A 25,279-nucleotide genomic window follows, 5' to 3' on the forward strand; every position below is an offset into this window, starting at 1 on the left:
GGTAAAACTTAGGGGTTTAGCACGTGTCAGAGTTGCCAGCTGTTCCTGTGAAGTGACGAAAATATATAAAATGCGTTCACAACTGAGTAACTCTGCACCCACAAATGAACAGGTTGTGCTTATTTTGAACTTTTAAAAATGGAAGCAGTCAACCAAATAGGTGATTTATAAAGAGAAAATGCTAGCAGAATTATTCTGTTGTGTGAAAGAAATTGGACTAGCCACTGGGAAGAATATAATGCAGCATGGCAGGCTTTAATTTACCTCCGGAATATATCAGGAACCCTCAGCATTTCTGGATCAGAAACTGTTGTGATAAGGCTTCCCCCTTTCAGAATCACTTCTCAACTAGGTATTTGCTTTAACCCTGATATTTTCCTTTATTTTCTCACTGTCTAAACACACACCTAGAGCTCTGCATTTGTAAATGACACAACTTAGGGCCTTCTGACCAGCTTCACCTAAAAAGCTTTCATCTATGCATATGGATCTTTCAGAATTAGGTTATTTCAATCCAGATGTGATCACCTAGTCCTTTAGCCCATTATTGCATGACGGATAATCTTCAAAATAATGTTTGTCACCAAAAAGGTTAAAATGTACTATCTATTTCAAATATTGTGAAGTCTTAGATATGCTGGTGTATTTTCTAATGAATGTCTAATTGATAATCATGAACATTTTGCCTGTTTTATTCTCCCTGTGATTGTAATGCTTTTTCTCCTTCATAAGTGTTATTATCCAAAATATTTGCTATAGGACCAACTTCGGGCCTACTGAAATGAATGTATACATCTGTTATCTTTGTTGTGAGTGAGAATTAGTACCATTTTAAGCACTCTTGACCTGTATTTAAAGCTTAGCTAACCACCAGAATTGTTAACTATGGTTTTGAAGTGTTTATTATTTTTGCTCTTGGGTTACATGTAGCTACACTTACAAATGAAAAAAGAGAACAGTTTCAGTTTGAAACTACACAGAAATGAGGTTGCTGAAAGCCAGTGGCATTGTATGCTCTTATGCTAGACTACAGCTGGCTGCTCTGCTGAAATACCATCCTTTTATGTAGCTTGTTCTGAGTTGTTTCTTTGGCTGATACAGGAACTAAAACACAACTGTTTATGTAACTATTCAGATGATGGTTTTGCTTTCAAATTTGTAGGATGAAAGTGCATCAATAGATAATTTTAATAATCTCAATTTTTTAATGAAAACGGCGTACAGGAGACCGAACAATTGCAAGTGAAGAGTACTAATTGTGCATTAGCTCAGATTTTAATATAAAAAAATTATTGAGTGATATTTCTATACTGAATTAGTGGAACAAACTGCTGTTCTTTTAATTGAATTATCTTGTTTTTCACATAAGAACACTGAACACATGAAGAATGATACCAGAGGTATTAGGAAGGAGATTGTTCCACTGATTTCGACATATGGAGATACTGCCAGGGAAGTATGTGTTCCTTGGCACCAGTAAAGAGAACAGCCTCCCTGGTTTCAGACCCTCACATTTTCAGTTTTAGTTCACTGGGTAGTCTTAGGTCCAGTTGCACTAGTGACCTGTCTGTGGGGACTCTCTGGAAGTGGAGGCATGCTTTGTAGTCATTGTCTCTTTGAATACTTCGCTTCCACTGAAGAGAAGGCAATGTTAGCTTGTTCCTAAGAGCTCCTTCACAGTTTGTGAGGTCTAAATCCACCTTGAAAAACAAAATTTAAAAAAATTAAAGAAATTACTGCCAAACTTTTCCAATTATCTGGAATTTTATTCCATCCATATACATGCATAGTAACAACATTTGTTGAGAAATTATTTCTATCAGAAGTAGAACATTATCTTTGTGATCACCAGTTGCAGTATTGCTACTCTTATATTTAAATATATCTTATATATGAATTAGATTCATAATTGCAGCATTGAGTTTAGGGTTTTGTTTTAGACTGTGCCTTTCAAAAGATAAAATTGATTGATATGACCTCATTTCTTACAATACTGCTTCCAGTAATTTTGTTCATTCTTTATAAAGTATTGCATTTAACAGCAAAGGTTTAAAAATTGAGACAGAGATGCATCAGCGAAAGAAAATACAAGTACTATACAAGAAAGAAAATGCCATCTTCATTTAACGTACGTTTCAGATTAAGAAAGTGGACAGAAACATACTGCTACATACAAATGCAAAGCCTAATGACTAAGGTACTGTATGTGCTAAAATATAAAGTGCAAACTGAGCCCAATTGTTCAAAAAAATTGAAATTTTAAGGCGAACTTTACAGCATAGTTGAAACTTCTTTGCAAGTTATATTTTAGCATATACATATATCTGCAACAGCATATAAGAAAAAAAATCAGGATACACAAGTGCTTTTGAAGCTATTTCTAAAATGCTTTTCTGTATTGTTTGCGACTATTTTCTTTAAAATCTACTATACAGTGCAAACCATATGTGCTACACAATAACTATACAATAACATTACAAATGACTTTAATATAAAGTTTTTAAATAAAAAATAACATAACTACAGCTATGAATACTGCTGGTAAAATAAATTAATATTTTTGAAAATGGCACCAATAATACACTTTACTAATGGACTGTAATGAAATTACACCTTTAAGTCTTCAACTCAGCAATAGTGAAATCTCCTGATTGTCCAGATGTAATTCAAACAGCTTTCTTTAAACTGTATGGAACAATATGCTAAACACATGTACCAAAGGTGACCGATTGTTTCATTTGACATGTTCTGCTGCATGTGAAGAGCAATAAAACTTCTTATGAGTTATAAAGTTTGAGAGATTGTTGAATTGGATGTCACACAGTCGGCAATACTTTCCACTGGTTGGAGCCTGGGTAGAGCCATTCACACCTTTAGCTATACTAGACAACTGTTCCTCTGCTGTAGGAATTGCTGGAGAGACGTTTTCGTTTGTAGCTAAGGGATTCTCCGAGATCCAAGAAGGAGACTTGTGCCCGTCTTCATGCGGAGGGTTCTGGGAAATGTTCTCTTGCTGTGGGTTAGCAGCAGGTCGTTCCTCCTGTTTTAGTCCCCCATTAACTATTACCATGCCTCGGTTTTTGGGCAGTAGTGGAAGAGATTCTTTCTTCTGCACAGCACATCCATTCGAAGGCGCCTGGCCTTTAGGAGATTCACTTTCTGTATTTGTGCTTTGATCTAAATCAGTGTTATGAATGACGAGAGAACCAGAAATGTAATCACTTGGCTTTATTCCATAATATGGAGAAAGCTGATCTGCTCCTTTAGCTTTCTTTATTGCTCCAGGGTAAAGGCATTGTGGAAGAAACAAATGTTTGTTTTCTTCTTTTGTAGCAATAAGCTGGGCTGCTTCACTAAAGACTTTCAGTCCTTGAAGTGTTGCTAAGTGTGTGGAAAATAGGTTTCCATTGGGAGAGGACTGTTTCGAGTTTCCGTTTTTCTCACATTTGATTATGCTTCTCTCATAACTGACATCTGGGCTGTTTCTTTCACTTTCTGGGTTTTGAAACACCTTACTGTCGAGTTGTCCCAGGTCACTGCGCTGATGAGCAGTGACAGGACAAAAATTCTGCTTGTGAGCCAGGTAGTTCTCTACCTTGTTAAAACTGATCTTGCATACTGTGCACTCATGGTAGTCCAGCAGCCTTTTGGGAGAAGTGGACGTCCTCTCTGACGGGGGTAAGCATTTTTTACTGAGATCTATTGGCACATCCATCTCTAAGCAGGGCACAGTGGAGTGGGCAGTATCACACTTTGAAACTGGAACACACTTGTTAATAGACAGTGATGTTTCCAGATGCTTCGAGACTATTCCTGGAAAGATATCACATCGTGGGTGGTAACATTCTCCAAGGCCCTCTGTTGACTCTTGAGTGGATGTACAGGGATTGCCAAGATTAGCAACTTCTAGAAATCGCTGTTGAACTAGTGGTGGCCTCTGCTCTTGCTCTGGTAAGCACATCTCATACATCTTCCTTCGCTTCCGAGTACGCATTGTTCTCTGCATGGCAGGCACTTTGTTGGAAGCAGACCTCTTCAGCGGGGGATCGTGCCGGGTGGCACAGTAATACTGCTTGTGGACCATGTAGGTCTCATGCCTGCTGAAAGTAATATTGCAAGCTTCACAGGTGGTCTTGTTAGGGTCACTCTCCCCCTCTACTAAAGGAACATTGGGATTCTTAACATCAGAAGGTTTTCCATTTATCTTCTCATCACCATTGCTTGCAGCTGACAACTTCTTAGGCTGTGCAGTAAAGTCTTTTTCATGACTTTTACTGTTTGGCCCAATCAAATCTAAAACATTGGAAGAGTTTAAGCAAGATGTCTGCAGAAGTTGATTTTCTGGATCTGATGTGTGAGGAGCTGGATTCAGGATATTTATAGAGCTTTGACCATTACTGGGACTTACAGCTTCAGGCATTTTTTCTGGAACACTGGAAAAATCTGGTGACTTTGCCATCTGCTGCCATCGGCTGCTGCAGTAATGCTTTTTGTGTACCAGATAGTTGTCCAAATTATTGAATGTTATGTTGCATTCAAAACACGTGGCCCCTTTAGGCATCAAAGGACTGTAAATTACAGGTGGATAATTGCTACTTCCATGCCTCAGCCTTCGATGGACAAGTTCCGACATTTTGGCTAATATCTCTGAAGCCTGAGGAACCACAGTGATGTCTTGGGGAAAAGCAAACTGGGAAAGAAAAGGTCCCATTGGGAAAGAAGGACCAATATTAGGCTGAACTGGCGACGAAGCAAGTCTTGGACTGGATGGTTCAGATTTTATTTTGGTGTATGAAAAACTCTGCTTATTTGTGGTAGGCTGGGTTTCTGGCCTCTGGTTTGGAAGGAAAAGTGGAGCCTTTTTTTCACATTTATCAAGCTCTGTATCAGAACTTGCATCTTTAGTCTGCATGGTCTTTTGGCTCTGGGGAACTTCATTTCTGCTCAACAGGTCCGTTGCTGGCTGTAAACCTTCTTCATTTCCACTTGGAGAGTGTTCAATGTCACTTTCTCTCTGTATTTTGTTGCCAGAGACATGTAACTCTTGGTGCTGCAGTAGCTCCCTCTGAGTTTGGAAGCCAAAATGGCAGTGATTGCATCTAAAGGCAGCTTGAGTAAGATGCGAGAACAGGTGCTGATGAAAGTTAATCACTGAGTCTGCAGTGTAAGTACAAACTGTGCATTTCAGACTCGCACCGGGTGGGAGAAATTCTTCCATTTTCACTCCTACAGAAAAGACAAGCAAAATACAAAATGAAGTGACCATTTTGCCTCTCATGAAGTATACTGGGAAATCAGCTGCACAGAAGGTACAAATACAGTGAGAATGACTAATTTTCTTTAATGAGATGGTATTAGTCACCCTGAAAATACTTGAATTGGTTTTTCCTCAAACTGCTAGGTTATTCTCAGACTTTTGCTCTGCTTTGGAGCTCCCTAGTATTTGCATGCATTCATCAGAGCTGCAGGGAGAGAAAGAACAAGGGAAAGGATAAAAATAGACTGGACTTCTTCTCAATCAAAGGTCTCAGAAATTACAGTTACAACTAAAGGGACACATAATGTTCTCCATACATAATTAGTGGAAATCTTGAATGCACAGAAAGCACACTAAGGTCAAGAGGTTCAAGGTTATGATGTAGCTTGAGGTACAGCCCTCAGTGTGCCTGAAAGCTGCAGACAAACCAGAAGAGGCATTTAGAGTATTATTGATGCTCAGCTCTTTGCTTGCATGGTGGGAAGACATTACAGATCTATTCTCACCAGAAAGGACAGATGAGCTGTGTTCCTTGTGAAGGGAGGAGGAGCAGTAAGACATGACTTCACTGACATTTTATCTTTCACATATAATGGCTGTAGGCAACTACTGCTATAACATGACACCTTTTCCTCATGAAATCACTACCTCTTTATCAAAAACAGTACATTCAATGACATCTTAGAATCACTGATTGAACAAAAACCTCCAAGTTTCATGGCATTTTGAAACTGAAAATGTTTTAAAAAGAGATACGACCAAATTTCTTTACTGCAACAGCAGAGATTCTAGTTACCTTTTAGACAATAAGACCTGAAAAAATATTGATATGGATGATATTCAGAATTTAAAACAAGTATTTGTTCTGCCTACTCATACCCACATATACCACATCTCATTCAGGTCAAGTAGATTTGTGGTAGCTGGACAATACAAAACTGTAAGAATAGTGTAGCTCACTCTGCTCACACTGTTGTATCTGGAGGTCCTCCCTTCTTCCCTAGAATCAGTGACCCCCCAGGCTGTGAGTGACATTTGAAATTTGACCTGCTCTTTGCCTCAGAGGCCAGAAGGAAAACAAGGAGCTACACAGCACTTTAGTCAGCACTTGTTCCCATCAGGCACCCTTTCCCCAGGTAGCTCAACCCACATGAGGGTTGAGCTCCTCCATGACATGAGATGGTGCTTCACATGCTTCCCCATCCTGTGGTACAGTGCCAGCAGTCTCTATGGGACTTTGCATTTCAGTCAAGGTTCTGCATTCCAGTGGTGTGGGTCTGCTAGAGCCTCCAGTGAGAACAGTAACAGCAGTTGAAGCAAACACAGGGCTTCCAAAGATTACAAGACATTTGGAAAAGGAATGTTTCATTCCTACTGCAGAAGGTGTCATAACTTGTGATAATCTGTATAGAAATGTAAAGACTGACAGGATAGGAAAGAGAGTAAGAATGATTGAATAAACTGGTTTGTGACTAAAAATAAAGGGAAAGGCCTCAGGTTTAGTCTCTCTTCTAAGAAATAACTAAAGATTTGTACCAGAAATTCCCCACAGTCTCAGATCTGTCTTCTTCAAGGAACACAGATCTCTAGGTTACACACAGACATAGTCACTCACAGCTCATGGCTCACAACCCACAACACCTAAGCCAATGGTATGTCAATAAATGCAAATAGTTTAAGCAAATCTTTTGCACAATGGCTAATATTTCAGTTTTCCTCTGCATGGGGAGAAATTCATCTGTAATCTTCCCAGAGTATCTGGCTGTAATTACCAGGCTGTAAAAGACACTGGACTGCATTCACCTGATCTTATTGAAGCTGTTGTAGCCTATGGTTCTGCTGGTTTACTGAACAGTGAAATATTTGCTAGGCAACAAACAGAAAATGGCAATAGCCTGATAAGATCTTGAAGCACAAAAAGATCTGACCTGTAAATGAATGGCTAAAGGTTTGCTGTGTTGTCTACATAAAGAGGTTTTCACTTTTCACTTTTCTAGTCCTTTGCTGGGAGGTACTAAACTCCTCCAAGGCAATACATTGCCTTTTAGATTTGCAATTGTAACCCAAGTATCAGAGGAACATTTTTCACTTCACCAAATCTACAGAATAGACTACACATGCCCAAGGAGTTTTTACACTGCAGCCAAATAAGGCTTTCTTCTGTGACTAAGGCATCCACTAATGTCCTTCAGACTCCATTCATTTAACAGGAGGATCAGCAACACCTGCAAAGCCCTTGCTTCTTTCCAGAAGCATCTCTGTACACCAGACAGCAAACACCACACACTGACACTGCAGTCTTTCTTATTTGTAGGTGTTCTCTGCTACTGCAAACTCTAGTGCAAAATGTCCTGCAAACTCTTAACTTGTGTTTCTAGCCCTAATTCAATTCAAAATTGGTCATCTATACCCTGCTGATGTGGTGCTTAGGGACATGGTTTAGTGGTGGACTTGATGATCTCAAAGGTCTTTTCCAACCTAGACAAACCTATGATTCTTTGGGTTTGTGATTCTAAAATACTATCACCATTTTATACTTATAGGAAGGAAAAAGAATATTTCTATCACACAAGAAGTTTTTTATGAAACAAGTAAAAGCAGAGTTCTGGACCATGATCCTTAAAGCCTTCTGCCTCAGAAGCCTCTCCTAGGGCACTGAGATATAACTTCAGAAGGACATGTTCTCTGGTTGTGTGTATGTTTGGTGGCTGGAATCCGGCAGTAATTGGTTGTGTCTGCATTCCTGACCACACCTTCACTAGTAAAGGAATGCTGCCTGTATGTGTGTATACACACATTAAGAGAAAGACGACATTCAAATAAGGATTAGTAGATAAGACAACGACATTGGATACCTGGGAGAGGTACTCAGTGTAGAACGCAGGTCAGAAACTGTTGACATTTTGGTATTATCTACACGCATTGCTTGCATATATTTGGAGAGACATTGATCTACTGAATGTCTGTAGTGAATAAATTTTAAAAAAGCTAAATCTAGAAGATGATACATGAAAATACATCATACTTACCACTGTGAGAATTTAGGTGCATTTCCAGAGCTCTTGCGTTTGAAAAGCTTTTGGTGCACTGTGGAAAGGGGCAGACACTGGATATCTGCTGAGCACTGTCCTCACTCTCCTCTGACAGCTGTGGCCCCTCTCTTTGCCTCCCACTGCAGTAATACATGAGATGGGCCTGCAGGTTCCGCTCACTTCGATACCAAATGCCACAGGACTTGCAAGGGAAAATGTCCTCTACAAGCAAGTACAAGCAGGTGCAGGTTAGCCACAGTTCACTTGGTGCCAAACAATTAACAAAGCTAGATTATTTTCCCTCCCTTCCCCATTAAAAATACTTATTTAACAAAGCATTGAAAGCAGAGAAATGGGTTTATTCAAATGTCACTTGCAGATGAGAGATTAACATGGGAGACAGTTGTTTCTTTCAAAAGGATATTTTTGAAAAAAGTTGCATAAAGGAAACTGCTAGTTGGTGCATAATTATCTTTAAAAATTAAATTAAATTAAATGTTTGTTGGAAACACGCAATACTAATTCAGGAACCATGCTGCATTTCCAATACATCATTACTCATTAGGTGATATCTAATTTTTTTTCTGTGTGCACAAGACTTTCCAGCTCTGGGACTTTGAATTTTTGAGTGCTAACTGCAGATCATTCTGAAGGATGTGTATTTTCAGTGTGCTTATGCATTTATTACTGTAAAATCCTTTTGCTCTGATATAGACAAGACTAGACTACTTTTTCTTAAGATCCTATCACACTGAATGTGATATTACACTAAGCAGCATGTCTATTTCCTTGGTTCCTATTCTTATTAATTATAGAAATTGAAATTTCTTATGTATTTTTTTGTCCTCTTGTTTTCAGTAAAATGTTGGTTTTCCATTTCTCGGTATGCATAGAGGATATTTACTGAAAATGAGGCAATTTTTCATTGTCTCCTATCCCAAAGTGTCAGCATACCTCTAAGGAAAGACCATGCAGAGGTTGCACTGGGTATTCTCAGCAGCAGAAATCAGGATTTTGATCATGCATTAGAGACTACATACTTTGCTAATGTGAGGAGTAATAATGCATATGTTATATTTACACCAAGTGGACAGATATTTGTGTGTTAATACCCTGTCAAAGGACACCTACACAGTACTTGTCATGTATACATCTCAGAAAGACAAAAGATTTATTTAATCTTTCTGAAATGTGAGCCTTCCATCCTATCAGTAAGACCAAGAAGAAATTCCTGCTCCTTTGGGGCACATCTACACTAGTTAATTAAACTGTGACAGGATCCACACTTGAGTACTGGAACTTCTTTATATTTCTAAATCATGAGAACAGCCCCTTCTATACTTTTGGCTTAAGTCAATGAACATTATTCCCATTCATGCATAGATTTCAGGAATTTTCAAAGGCATAGGACCATTCTCTGCATCTGGTTCTGGACACCTCTCCACTGTTTTTGAGACTAAGAGAGGATAAAACTATGAATGGCCCCAGACTGTGACAACTGACCTCAGGGTCAGGCAATTGCAGTCAACATCAAAACACATCTAGATCAACATCAAAACTCCTCTTGACTTCAGAAGTAAAGAGCTGCTAGAGACTGTAATTAACTTAGTTTTGAAGAATGGCTGGCTGCTTTGAAAACATGGCATGTGTAGCTGATGATGCAATTCATTATCATTCATGACAATTTATGTTTAATTTCAAATATTGATGTGTATAGGACAACTGCTCTGTTTCAATTCCTTTGGCTGAACAAAGTTGAAGACTCCAACCCATTGACATGGATGAGTCTTTTATTTGCTAAATATTTACAAATGCAGCCAAAATTTACATTGCTTAGTTTGCTTCTCTGATTGCAATGCTAATGCTTGTCTATTTTTCTGCTCATGAATTTGCAAAAAATATTTATACCACTACCAATTTTTATTTTTCCCTTTGCCACTGAATAATTGTGCATGGATTTCAGACACAAACATTTAATGGAGCAGTTAGTATTCCAACATACACAACTATTAAAACATTACTGATACAGCTTGCATTATTTGAAATATCCACCTAACTTTAAAGGTGACATTTCAAGATTTGGTTTTGGCCTCAAATGGTTTAAAAAAAGTTGAACTGTTGAGGTTTCCACAGAAAAGAAAGTCCAGAAGTACTAATAGGAAATTCTGATATGGGCTACGTGTCCTATTTGAATTCATTTGACTGCATTCCATCAGAGAATTGAACTTTCTGATTATCTTAATGAATTTGACTTCCAGCCATCTTTATTTCCTATGGGTTAGATGGCTTGGACAGTCTGTAGCTGCAGTTATGCACAGTGAATATGTGACTCCCAGTACATGCCAAGCAGACAAAATGCATTTGAGGACTTTTGCACGGTGAGAGGATGGAATTTCAGGGAGAAATTATAATTATAATATACAATAATATATAGGGATGGGATCTGAAGTTATTACTACACTAAAGCGATGCAAAACAGATAAAGGCTACTTGAAGCTAATGTTTTAATTACTTAAAACCAAAATATTGTAATTTATTTCAGTGGATACTTTCATATAATGAAACATTCAGCCTCAAGCTGAATGAGCCAAAGGTGATATTCTAATTTTGTTTTTCCAGCTAGCAAATGTTATGAAACATAAAAAAATCTACCAAGCAACCTACAAAACCAATCTTTTTTTCAGACATCTAGAAAAAGAATGCTTAAGAGATGGCTCATTACAAATCTAGAGGTTCATTCAGCTTTATGCTCGACTTCTAGTTCAAGACTCTAATGAAGATACTGAATTTTACCAACTCAACAACGAAATATGAAAATAACCCCTTATGATCAGAGGCAGAGTCAGGACCAATGTGGAAAATTCTGAGCAGTAAGACTTGCTATTTTAGCATCTTCCTGGAGTCAAGAACACAGACAATACTCTGAGTTGCTGTAAAACCTGTATAGCAAGAGCTGATGCGCTATGAACTTAAGATTCCTCTTAGCAATGTTCAGTGTGGCTTTCCAGGGCTCTGAAAAAGTCAGTGCTGACAGAAAAGATGTTTCCAGAAATGTGATGTTGTAGAAATCTGACTACAGTGGTAACTTCATGGCATTTAAAGTGCTTCTGACAAATTATTTTGGAAAGGTCCTATGCAATGGGACCTTTGCTGGTTCTGTGAGTAGGTAGGTATGTCAGCTCAAAGCTGCCCCACTGGTAGGGTAGAAATGAATGTGCTTAGCTAAAAGGCATGAGGCTGCTCCAACTCACTTTTGGAAGAGAAGACTTGGATGATATGGACATTTGAAGGTTTATCTTTTAAAATAGGCTAACAATAAATATGTAGCTATCAAAATTGTTTACCAGAAAATAAGCAATTAAAAAGAAAAAGGAACTGAAAGGAAAATACAGAATGAAGTTTGTTACCAGGGATGTTTTAACTAGTCCTGTGTGATGAGCTTGAAGATGTTGTGGCTGTTCAAGACCCAGTGTTATTAGGTGTGAGACTGAGTGGCAGATCGTGTGCTTGCATGTGCATGTGCACCATGTTCAGTAGTTCATTATAACTAATTATAATACTTAGAGACCACAGGAAATGTGAGGAAGTGCTCCAGCATGGGGTCTACATGGACAGACTTGCAAAGTGCTGAGAGCTAAAAATGTGCAATCTACATCTAAGTGATGACTGGTGAGGATCATGGTAATGGCCAATATATTTGAAAAATATTTAGAAAGGAGAATGAGGAACTAGGGCTGTATAAAGGTAAACAGCAGTAATAAGCAAAAGTTAAAGATATAAAATTTAATCTGAACTGAATTGTCCCAGTTCAGGAACACTCATGTCCCTCCTCTGCAAGGACAGCACTTGAATGCATGTTGCATTTTGTCCATGATAGAGCCCATTGAATGACCAGAAGATGTAAAAGCACTCTTGGTTAACCACATTGAGTGGAGATGCTACAATAAATCAGGGCTGCTATAAGGCGTAATTTCTGCTGCATTTTGAAACAGTCACTGAAATGATGTGTTTCTTTTCTTTTTCTGAGTATCATGAATTATTACCAGAAACTGCAGCGGTAAGCAACAAGCTTACTTGAGCTGCAGAGGCTGGACTTGGAGAGCTAGGCAACCCATCTCATCTACTCTTTTAACAGTTTCTAAGCCTATTGCCTCTGGGAACAAATCACAGAACCTCCACACGAGGGCAGGTCAGGTACTCTGAGTGAGTCTCCCCAGACTCCTCTTCCTGCTCTTTTTATCTCTGAGATGATGGGGGAACAAAAGCAGGCTTTGAGCTGTGGTGTGGTTCCTGTGGTCATAAATTCACCATTGCTGCATTAGCTCTTCACATGTACCTTAAAGTACATGTTTTAAAAGTCTGCCAGAGAATAGAATTCCTCACTTACTGTTCACAATGGCCGTAGGCAGAATAGATGCCATTGCAGCTTGCTGCGGGAGCAGCTGTATGGAGTCCAGCAGGCGGGCGGGGTACATGCCTTCTGTGAGAGTCATCTGACTGGTAGCTTGCAGCCTTGAGTCAAAATCCACAACAAAGGCAACCAGCTCCTCACCCTCGGAGATGGCCTTGGTCGTAGTACACCAAAGCTGCCCCCCTGCAGGAAACATAAGCAGAAAGATTTAATTGACAATATCAAATTACAGAACTTAGACATCAGTGATATCCTCACACTTTTTATTTTTTTTTTTATATTTCGATGGTTTATTTATGGTAAAGAGGCATACAGTTTTTACTTTTACTGTCTTCCTTCTACCAATACAGGAATTTTCATGTATAAGAAAAACAATTTGAGGATACTTTTCCTAACTATTTGCAGCATGAATAATCATTTTAATTTTTCATTTTCTCCTAAAAAACCAGTACTACGAAAATCAAGATACAGGTGAAAATAACTTACGCAGCACTTCTCTCATTATTTGCACCAAAGTTCCTGTAATTTTTTTCTTTACGCCAAGTTTGATTCATTTTGAATAGAAAATCAGCTCAATAAAACCAAGCAGCTGCAAGAAAGAAATCAGATTTCCTCTAAAGGGCGTTCTTCCCTTCCCTTATGTTTGTCACTCTCTTTCTCTAAAAAATCTTCCCTTATGTAATATTCTTCGTAACATGACTGCTTTATCTCTGCTTACACTGACTGAACTTCCTGAAAAGAAGATATGCCAAAGATCTGTTTCATAAAGGCTTATTCAAATAAAGGTTTGTTTAAAAGGGGAGGAAGGGGGGAAGTGGAAGAACTTTCATCAAACAGTAAGATACACTATAGCTCTGTGCTGCAAATGTCACGTGTAGTGCATTAAAAAGAAAATTAACTATGCGAGTACATCTACTAATGTATTTGAATGCGATAGTGAATGCTCATTTATTTAACATGTTTAGACAGGCAAAGCACTTATATTGTGTTATCTACACTCTCAGGCCTAGATACATATCCAATACAGTTATGCCTGAAATAATGTTGCATACTTTATATGTTATAAAGCTTTTTTTTTTCCTCAGGTTTTGTATATATAGAGAAAGCTATATGTTGCATTCATTAGGCAAGCAAAAACTGTACTCGTTTTGATAAGTAATATTGCAGTGTTTATCTTTCGGCATAACTGCCTTTTCAACTGCACTTCATTTTTTTCCCTTCAACGAGATTATAGTTTTAAAACAACTTGTTGCAAAAATCTGGTAGAGGAGATAACAACAGTGTATGATATGCCACAGCTAAATGGAAGAATTAGGACATTGTTTTAGAAAAATCTTGGACAATTAATTAAAGCACTCTATTAGCTTTCAAAGATGAGCAAACAAAACAGCATCAGTGACAGTGTATTTCAGTGGCAAAATACTCTAGGCTTCCACACCTCCAAGCGGTGTAGAAGTTTCAAAGCAGAAAAGTCTCTGTATTCACCCATTGGTAATACAGCAGTTGAAGATGCTACAAAGTCTACAGACAATTTACTGTGAGGAGACCAAAGCATACCAAGGTTTACTAGTCTCCAAGATTACAACATTAAGTGGTGCAAAACTGAGTAAATTCCTGTAGAGAACAAGAAAATGAAAAGTGAAGATAGCACCAAAAATTTCTACAAATGCAGAATCCTAATGCCTGAGCAGGAATTCAAAAATTTGAAGAGCACAATCTGACATATTGCCTGATATAACTAGTAAATATACAGAAACCTTCAGAGCTAAACTGGGATAAAACCTCTTCCAGAGAGAAACAGGCTAAATTCCTAAAGTGTACTTAACAAGTCCTGCACATGAAAATATGGAATGACACTGCAATTTGAGAACCTGAAACTGGGTACCTTTGCCTCAAACATCACACACTTAATTTCCATTATTAACATGCACTTCTATCTTATTCATATACAGGTGTAATAATCAAACGACATGTTTTAGTATATTTTAATACAGAATAAGAGCTCTTTCTAGACTTTATTATTCACTGAATCTCTCAATACAAAATGAGTCACTGCAGAATAACTGAGACTTCCTCTATCCCAGCAAACATCTTGACATGCTGTGTGTACCCTTGGGGGGGGGAAAGTGATTACTGGGTCTCCAGCTGCAATCAGTCTGGATCAGCTAAAAGGCTGAGTCAGGCTCCTGGTGTTGGAGCTCCTCAGGGCATTGACTCATGTCCAGCAGCAGATTAAATTTGGACAGCTGAAGGGAGCAGTGACCCCGGCTGCCTGCTCCACCCAGCTCCTGCAAACTGTCACACCTACGGCAGCACAGCCTGGTGGGATGTGTGACAGCTTCGGTAGCACAACAGTTTCTAGTTTGGCTTAATAAAGAAAATCAGAACTAGGAAAGTTAAATCCATTCCTGCATATGAATAAAAACCTTCATCTCACCAGGATTCAGATCCAAGAAGGACATTATTTTGTTTTCTCTCATCCCAATCTATAGGCATGAAGCATTTAAGTGATCATGACATACACATTCACATTTTCATCAGAACATGATATTGTGTTAAGCTAAATCCCCAGATAAACTCCCCAAAGATGCATTCTTCCAGCTACTGGAAATGCAGGTCAGCACTTCAGCAAGTCACTCACTGGGACAGGACATGGTGCAGTCCCCACTTGTCCCCTTCTGAGCTTGCCTGCACTGAGTAAGGTAAGAGCTGCTGTTTTGAAAGATGCAAACGACTTCCACCCCCTTAATGCAGTGAATGCAAACATGCTGACCTTCATGCACAGTGGGAAGACTGTGGAAGAGAAGTCTTCTGGAGCTTTCTACTGCACAGTCAAGCAAAGAGCACAAGTCAGTCAAGAGTGACAGAAAAAGTACTGTCAAGTGCAGAGAACCCGACAGAGGCTTCCAAGTTTAATAGGAAGTTCCAGTCATGACTATCATATGAATTACTACACTGTCTAGACACCTCTGGCAGGGATAAGGGCTTCCTTACAGGTGGCAGCTAAAAATCAGGAAAAAATTTCCTCCCACAGACATTTCTACAGGCTAAGACACAACTGACATATATACTGCAGGAGCACAACAGCTTTTCAAAGGGATAATACAGAAGCCATAGCCAAGTACCAGTGATTAGGAGATAGGATGATATTTGCCTGAAATATTTGCAAAGGCATGAAGATTTCATACAGAAATGTGAAGGACTATTATTTATAAGAGATGAGGTTCTGATTAAGCTGGCTAAAGGTTTTTTTTAGCCAACCGCTCCTCTTGTCGGAAATAGCTTACAACAAAACTTTACCAGGCCAGGTTTCTCAGTCCTAAAATGACACAGGCTTCAGAGGAAGAGAAAGGATGGACAGATGTTTTAACAGGGAGAAGTGACTGATAGTGCCTCTGAAATAGTCATGGTTATATAATTTGGTCAGACTGGTGATTTGGGGCCTCTTCTTGTCTATATGACTACGCTGGTCATCCATTCAGACACAGCAGAGAGAAGATTTTTAGTCATGCACAAGAACTATGACACCGATGATGTGGATGACAACAACTGTATTTATTGTTCACACAGTATCTAAACATTGTCAATGCAGTATATAATATAAGCAAGTCTAAAGAATAAGAGTATAAACAGGTTCAGCTAGTAACATACAGGTTTACAGTCTTTGGCCATACAGAATGCAAAGCAAAAAGCCCCCTTTTGCTACTATAGGATTTTATCTCCATGTGTGGCCAGACCTTAGCACTCTTACTCCCCCATTCTAAACTGAGTGCTCCCTACCTTTGGGCTGGATGTACCCTGCAGCTGTTCCTGCCCGGGACGGGAGAAGGATGACAGGAACCCCTATGGAAGCTGCCTGCAACCTTGGGAGATCACTTTGCCCAGCTGGCCCAGTCTCCAACAGCATTTTATACCCTGTTTCAGGCCCATGTGTACTAAAGTCAATCGAAACCATCACAGCTCCTCCAGCTCTGGAATGCATTTATTATGCAAGCAGACCAGACAGTTCCTCCTGTAATTCCCACCTAGTGTTGTTATCTTTGGACAAATCATACTGCCCATCAGAGACAATAGCAAGGAAAAGCATGTGTGCCTCATGCAGAGGATGCACGGGAAGTTTCCTACATCCTCTGACTGTATTTTGTCACCATCACAAGCACTTACACTGAAAGCGGTCTTGTGGTTTTACGTGGTAAAGGAGTAATAAAAGTCTTACTCTTGTGCAGTGCAGAAAGGGCGGTTTTAGATCAGCAGAAGGCTTTGTAACATTGGAAAGCTGTTTTCTCGAAAAGGGTAATTATGATTCTGTGAAATTGAAAATAAGCTTCTTGAGCATGCAATGTATTGTTTTGTATCTATCGTTAAATCAAACAAAATTATGTGATATATAACACACATGGCAAGCAGAAGAAAAAAAAAATGTCTGCAAACACTGTGTATTTATTTGAACTCCTTTTCTTGTTCAGAACTCAAGGAATTAAAAGTGCTTATTTTTTAAACATCAAAAGACAGGAAAGCTAAAGAATATCAAGTTGTCCAAACCAGAGGAAAAAAATTACACTCCAGTTGTGTTGGCATGAGTTCTTTACCAAAAGACATCAGGCACTGAAGCAGTTACCTGATACCTTCAGAATGTCCACCAAATGGGAAGGTTATTTCAGGGTTCTCTTCTTTGCCTGCATCTTTCCCTGCAAATATCTGCTGTTTGAAAAAAAAACACCAACACCCTTAAATAACAACAAAAAAACCTAAACCAAAAACTTTCTAAGAAAATGAAAGAGTAAGATCCTGATGTCCCTGAAAAACTGTGGACTTACTGTTCTTTGTAATGTTTATGATCAAGATTCTTGTGCAAACAGATCTGGTTCCTAACAGGAAGCTTATAAATCATACTCATAATTGCTGTCAAAACTGCAGTGGAGTGTACTGCAAGTTTCGATAATAAAGAATAGAGTCACAGTTCAAACTTGATTACATTTTGGAAATTCATGGTGCTCTTACAAGAATCAGTGGTCTTAAATATCTTCTTCTCCTGCCAAATTTTTCACTTGCACTTTTTATTATTTATGAAATCAGTGTCTGCACAATGTCAAGCAGACCTCTGCTGATAAACTCTAATTAAGATTAAGACAAGCCTTTTGGAAAGGATCCCATCATTAGCAAACATGATAAACACAAAAATACTCCCTACTTGTCAACCAGGAGCAATTCAGTAACCTAACAGTATTATCTGTTGCTAGGCTACAGGGCTGACAAAGCTTCAATTATATTGTATGGCCATACCTATAGAAAACTGTATAGGAAAATGCATCCAGTATAAAAGCATTTAACTTCATCCATGCTATCTGTAATTCACGGCTTCCCTCAATGGCGGAAAATCAGGTTAATAATTACATAGCAGGCTGAAAAAAAATCTAAGCAATGTGTCATGTTTGCACAAATTTTTCTAATTTATCTCCATGATTGATAGACATTTGCTCTGTAAAAATAATAAAATGCAAGCAATGGGATGCTGTAAACTAGAAGTGTAACTACATCTGAACTCATCAAGATATGGAATCCCACTTAGTATAAAAATATATAATAAATCGAACCAATTAAATCATACTTAGATGCAGTAATACACTATCTTCTGTATTCAGAATAAGGAGTAATATGGTGATAGATATGCATGTTAATTCGAAACTTTAATTTGTGTAGGACAGACACTTAAAATAGAAAAAACATTTTTTAACAGCTCTTCCTTTTTTTCTTCTGCATTTGAATTTTTTTTAAACAAAGGCACCTCTACTATCCTATTTGAAATAAGGAATTTGCTTTGAAAATTTAACTAAATGGCTGTTCACTCATTTTGATCCTCAGAGCCCTAGAACCCTATATCACTTCCAGGGAAAACATAGAATCCTGCACACTGAGCCTTGTGATTGTGGGCTGTTTCTTTTTTTGGTTTTTTTCCCTTATGTTTTGCAGGCCTTAAGGAATGATAATTTGGAATCTGTGGATCACAGTCTGAAAAGATATTATATATAAGGTCAGACTCACCTAACTCCACTGGGAAAAAGACCTTCAAAACGGATGAAATCATTAAGCTTCTTGATTCATATTACTGCTTTTAGGAGAAGTACCTTAAGAAAGCAAGTCGCTCAAACCAGCATTTCCACTGACTAGAGGTGTTTCACAGATTGAGAAGCATAATGACATATAAAACATATATTCAAAAGCAAGTTCCAGTTTCTCTGTCTTTAGTATCAGTTGATTTTCCTTGCTAAACTATCTGAGTCTTGTTTTTTTGACCCAGAAATGCCACACACCTTTCATAGAAGTTTAGGAAATCAATGGCAATTTCTATTAAAAGCACCTTTCAGTGCCAGTTAATTCTAAAGTATTACTTTTGTGCAGTAAAATTTGAGCTTACTGGACTTGATTGCATTGCTGCAACAACATAATAGCCCATTTCCTGTACACACATCTTTTTGCAAGAAGGGTCAAAAGACTATCAGAATTTATTTAAACAACAGACTGTTGCTCTTAGCAACTTCTAGGCACCATCAACTGAATTAAACCTTCCTCTCCCAATAAAACATTCCAACTTGCAAAAAATTGTGCTTTTTAGTAATGGTAATGCGGGTTGGAGTTAATTTATTTTCTTCCCTCCTTTGTTCCACACGTTAAGCATTTAGGGAAAATTTGCACATATTTGCACAATAGGATGGGATCTCCATATTTGGGTTCCTTCTGCTTCTCACCTATGGGGTTGTGACGACTCAGCATACTGAATGCCATTTCAGCACAGCACAAGTTATTGGGCAGATCTCTAATTTTTGACATGAACAAAGTACATATATCTATATGTGGACACATTGTTTAATAAAAAATTATAATTCATTCAAATCCAATACTGTTGAAATTTTTGACAGTAGAGTGGTACAAGGAACAGAACTTATAAATTATGTGTGCCCCTTCTTTGAAAAATGCTTTGGAGGTTTCTTTGTGCATTGGCAAATACAGTAGGAATATGAGTTATTGTGTGAATCCTCCTGCACAGCACCTGATAAAAGAATAAAGAGCTGTGACATATTCTTAAAACAATAGAGGAATTAAAGAGAAACAATGGGCCAGCTGCTTCATTAATACAATCAAAAGACAGCCCAGCACAGAGGAGTCCAGATAATTAAGCACTACTCTTTTAGACCTCTTTTCTGTAATAAAATTGCTAAAAATTTATTAACTACTTCATAGTTGTTAGATAGATCTATGTACTTGTTTATTTGGGTTGATTAATGCCTTTTCAGTATTCTACAACATGCCAACTCATGGTTCATACAAGTTTTTGAATAAAATAATGTAGGAATATGTGATACGGATCTGTGGTATATACAGCAATAAATCAAAGGCATTTTGTGAACAGTCTTTCCAGTTGCTAAATAATTCTTAGCATTTTTCACATGCGTACACAAAGTATGTACTTTGTACAGCATTTTTGCCATTAATGCATTTTAATGTTGGGGTTCCAGCTGTTTCTCTGTGAAATATCTCAAAAATCACCCCTGCAAATTCGGACTACTCAAATTCTCACCAAAAACAGCTTTAGTGCTACATTAATGAGACCATTTCCTAGCTTCTTCTATAATTTTCCTTGTTTACTGATCAAAGAAGATTGCCAAAATATATTTGACCTTTAATTTTAACTAGACACTGCATATTATAAGCCTGCAAAAAATGGAAAATCTATTATACTGTATAAAATTAGACCAATATAGAGGACAAACCAGTTCTGTTGCTACTTTTACTATTACCTTTGTGTTCAGCACAGAATATGGAGCCTTAATTTTTAGCTCACTAGAACAAAAGGCAAAATGAAGAAACTGCAGTTATTTTCCAGAAGCAATACAACAGAAAAATACTAAGCTTAATGGCTCTAGTCAAATTAAACCCCTGTATTTAGAGATATAAGATCTCTGACCAGAAACAGGGAAGAAAAAACTCCTTAGGAATATAGCTCTTGCTCCTTCATGTGAGTCAGCCTGAGCTTTGGGTCTGACTTCAGCTTAGTCATATGCTGACAGCTGACAGTGTACTCATCTGAATAGATGATTTTATGGTTAAAACTGTCAGGCATTATATAGCTGATAAAGAGGAAAAGAAAAATATGAAAGGAACTCGCCTGTCCTAGGGGAGAGAACTCCTAAACCTGGCATCTCGTTGTGAGTGTCAGGGGTTGGTCTTTCCCTTGCTGCAGTACAACTATCGCTAACATCACCATCTTATGGCAGCAGCTCTCAAATTCACACTGCAAAAACCTTCATCGGCTGAACCTCAAATAAAGTGCAGTGTTTCTGAAGAGTAAAGAGTGCAAGGAACAGATTTTGACCTCTTGTTTTTAACACTGTTGTATGCCTGCATTTTGTCAGTTTGAGGATTTTTATGTGTTTCCTCCAATTAAATGTTTGCACGTAACACTCAACAGAGTTCTAATAGGTAAAGAGGCAAAATAGATTAGTGCTCCGAAAATATTCACAGGGAAATAATGTGGTAATTTTATTTGCCATTTTCCCCCCAATAGAGCTGTCACAGCTTATTTACCACAGGGGGAGACAGTTAAACCCATATCCTTAGAAGTTCTATGCATTTAAGAGGCTTATATATCTCTTCTGGGACCCTCGTTCAAATCCTGGGCTAATCAGAATGAATACATATCTTTCTATTAGATGGCTCTAAAAAGTCTTAGGTGATATCAGCTCCTGGTGGACGACAGTCCACAGCATAAAACTATTAAATGTTTGGCACAAATGGCAATACTTACAAAACGAAACTGAAAACTGTAATATCCTCCCACATCACAAGAAGTTCAGTCTGCTGCTCAGAGGTTGAAGTTAAAGCCTGCCACATACGCTAAACCTGTTCTATTTCCTTAATTCAGCATAAACTTAAACAAGGAAGTCGAAGGAGTTCTTTCCCAAGTTTAGCGATTTCTTCCTTTTTTCCCCCCCTCCTCTTTGTAAATTCTTCTGTTTTGAATTGAGTGCTACACCTTTTTTAAATTTGAATTAGATCTCACTTGAGTGTTATTTTAGAATTTACTAAGCCTTCAGAAAGAAAATGACAAACAGCTTGAAAAAAACCGATAAGCCCTTGCTGACACTGCTCACATTGCATTCCCACCACCACTGCAAAGAGCTAGAACTTACTGTCAGAGCACACTCATCTCCCTTTTTACTTTTTACAGGACCACTGAATGGGCACTTTCCATACAGCTTCCCAGGAGACATTCCCAGGTGACGCCCACCGCTCCCCCCAGCTTTTGTGGATGCACTAGGTTTCACAGAAAGAGAAAATGCACCACTGAAACCAACTACTCGGAAGCAGGGCTTTGGATACACACATTCCTACAATCCCTGCTTCCATATCAGCACAGCTGTAAGGTGACCTTTTTGTAGCCTTACAACACAATCATGCCTGTGGATTGTCTTTTCAGAGTTATTTTGTGAGGCTGGAGTGTATGAAAAAAGGAGGTGATTAAATGAGACAATAGATATGCTTTAATGGCACCTCTTTCTTACAGGAAAGGCAGAGTACACTGCATCTTATCAATGGATTTTCTACTGTCTTGCACCTGCTACTGTAGGGCTCATTTCTTGCCCCTGGGCAAATGCAGAGTGAATGGCAAAGGCACCTGAGCGGAAGGAAGGATTATATAGAAGGAGCGGTAGCGATAGGTTGTATTTGTAAAGGAAGGCAACACAATAAATATAAGGAGAAATAGGTAAGTTTTAGAATGGTAAAATCAAAGTAAGAAACATTGGTTATGAGACCTGCCTGCTTATTCAATACAGGGGCCACGCTCCAGAAAAGGCTTACGCCTTTGTAAGAAACAAAAGCCAGCTTTTATAACGAACAGAAGCCAGAGTATTTAGTTATGTGCACTGTAACCCAGAGAAAACAGTTGCTATTATTGTGAGTTATCTTGGACCTTTACTTGTGTTAACGTTCAGCTCACGGGCTGAAGTTCAGGAACTAGTTCACCTCAGCTGTAACAACCATGGAAGAAAAGTGGCACTTCCTGATTCCAAAAAGTCTTGCTCCCACTTAAGCGATTAGAATGTTTTACACTGGCTGCAGTGGAAACAAGACTGTGAAAATCAGTGTCTCTCTTACTGAAAAAGAAACTAAATAAAAGTAGATTTGCATGTTTAGTATGTTCTAAAATGTAAACAACCTAGAAGCTATAATACGCATCTAACCCAGTCTTCTCTGTTTAAAAAGTACCTCATTAAAGAAACACCATCACCTGCACACAAAACCCCATACCAATATCCCAGATTTCCTCAGAAGGAGTTCAATCCCAGCTATTATAGTTCTGCCTTTTAAAGTAGAAGCTAGAAGTAAATTGACTGAAAACTCTCAACGATCAAAAGCATTTCCACATTCCAAGCCATACAGTGTCCAAGGTAAACAAGTATTGTAAACCATCACCAGCCTCCCAGTCAGTTCATCTAGTAAGAGACTGTTAATGGCAGAAAGCAAAGAAAGCAAAGACTGAGCTACTTCTGGTCACAATGGAACTTAAAAAATTAAAAAAAAAAAAAATAGCAAATTGCTAAAATTCTGGCTGTACACACTAACACAGATTAACAATTGAGGACGATTCTGCACTTGATGACTTCTTCCAAAACAGGCTTAATAAAAAATGCCAGTTTACTGAGCATCATGCAGGGGCACAGGAGCTACCATTGTGCCTGCTTGGTCAGCACGATTTCTAAATGGCCAGGAAAAAAGTGACTCTATACCCAATGGCAAGCTGTCAAAATTCAGTTTGCAGCTGATAAACTGATTACAAAGCTGCTTAAGACTTTGCTTGTAAACAAAAGCATTTATCAACTAATAATTTGCAATAAACTGATGTAACTCCCAGCTGAGCCCCAAACTGTAATTGTCTTTACCATCTGCCTATTAAAATACCATTCTTCATCACCAAGCAGGAGCAGAAGGGAGAGAATCTCCAACAACTACATAACTTGCATGCTTATAAATAATCTGTGAGCATTTCACACATTCATTATGATTGCCAGGTTTTCTATACTTCATTTTCTCTTTTTGAGAGGCACAGAGGTGCAGTAAAGTGGCAGAAAAGAAATTATTAAATACTGCCTGGTGCAAGAAAAATTATGTAAATTCATCATACTCTGCAGTTTCCTAATTTTTTTCTCTTTTTGCTACTCCATAGGAATATCATGATGGAAGCCCCCTCAAGCACAACTTTACAGATTAAACTCTCAATTTCTTTTCAACTTGTCAGTTTTCATTACCTTTCTTTCTTATGTATTCAGTTCTTACAGCTGCTTCAATGGGAAGCCAGTTAAAGCATACTGGCTCCCTAGGGGGAGTCTGCCAGGGTCTGAGGCATTCTGCAGGCTCCCTGGACTTCTACAGGTCACCCTTAAGAGCATTTTGCCTATCTTGTTGAGAGGATGTCTGAAAATTAAGTGAATTTACATGCTTTATTTTCTAACTACTGACAGCCTCAGTCCTGAGAAAGGTGTTAGGGTTTAGACAAAGTTCAAAATTAACAAATACAGATGCTCTAAAGCTGATACATCCCAAAGGAAGAATCACTCTGTTAAATGTCTAAAATATTCAAGTATGAGGGAGAGAAAACAGAACTGATACCGTGCAGGGAATGGCAGCCCCTCAAGATGTGTCTGCATGAAAAATTGAATTTAACAGAGACTCACACTATGATTTAGTGCAACGCACTTGACCAAATATTTCTGCAATCTGCTTTCTCAACCACCCACTGGTCTGAATGCAAGGCTGTGACCAGAGACTGACGATCAGCTTACCTCTTCAGAAATAACTGTACAAAATGCACAGATGTTTTAAATGCAACTTGATTTCTCATTGACTTTCCAGATTCAGACCAGAATGATCTATTTAGCTGAAGTGAGGCTTTTTATGTGTATGAAAAATATGACATCACAAGGAGGAAGTTGGGCATCTAAAAGCAAAAGAGGAAGGCTCCTCCTGCTAATTGCATTGAAATGCAAGAAATTAAAGGACAATCCTGTCACCCATGCTCACAGAAGCAGTCTCATTTCTCTCACTGATGATAATCTTTGCCTATCTCTTAGTGCCTTTGTCTGACCCAGTGTTACCACTACTGTTGCCTTCATCACCCCACTCCCTAGAACTGCAAAAAGAAATCAAGCATTTGATTGAGACCTATGGACTTTGTTGTTAAGATACATTTCAATCAAGGCAATTCTGCATATAAACTAAGGTAATTTTACATGTATATAAATACATGTACTTCTGAACATGCTGGCTGAACCAGGACTTCATACCTCAGTTTTTATCCACAGCGGTGGGACAGAAACCAAATGGGGTGAAACAGAGGAAAAAGTGAAAAATGGTGTGCACATAAAATTTCTTTTATAATTTTGTAAAGAAAAATTTTTGTTGAACACTAAAACACAGTGATGAAAACCACCTTTCAGACTTCAGTAGTTCAAACTCACCATATAAATTATGTAATCATAGAACAGTTTGGGTTGGAAGGGACCTTAAAGATCATTTAGTTCC

At 38.3% G+C, this 25,279-nt stretch overlaps 1 protein-coding gene across 2 annotated transcripts in view; it reads right to left on the bottom strand.

Annotated features, from left to right (window-relative positions):
- Positions 1 to 1,680: 1,680 nt before the first annotated feature.
- ZFPM2 (zinc finger protein, FOG family member 2) overlaps positions 1,681 to 25,279 on the bottom strand; it is a 308,395-nt gene continuing 284,796 nt past the window's right edge. For both annotated transcript variants that reach the window (XM_063389408.1, XM_063389399.1), the window contains 3 exons: positions 12,677 to 12,883; positions 8,287 to 8,511; positions 1,681 to 5,226 (listed from right to left, as the gene is read on the bottom strand). In XM_063389408.1, coding sequence (XP_063245478.1) covers positions 2,735 to 5,226; positions 8,287 to 8,511; positions 12,677 to 12,883 — 2,924 coding nt within the window. In that variant the 3' untranslated portion in view covers positions 1,681 to 2,734. The remainder of the gene's footprint in view (positions 5,227 to 8,286; positions 8,512 to 12,676; positions 12,884 to 25,279) is intronic.

This window comes from Prinia subflava, chromosome 1 (genome assembly GCF_021018805.1).
Source record: "Prinia subflava isolate CZ2003 ecotype Zambia chromosome 1, Cam_Psub_1.2, whole genome shotgun sequence".
NCBI classification, from domain to species: Eukaryota; Metazoa; Chordata; class Aves; order Passeriformes; family Cisticolidae; genus Prinia; species Prinia subflava.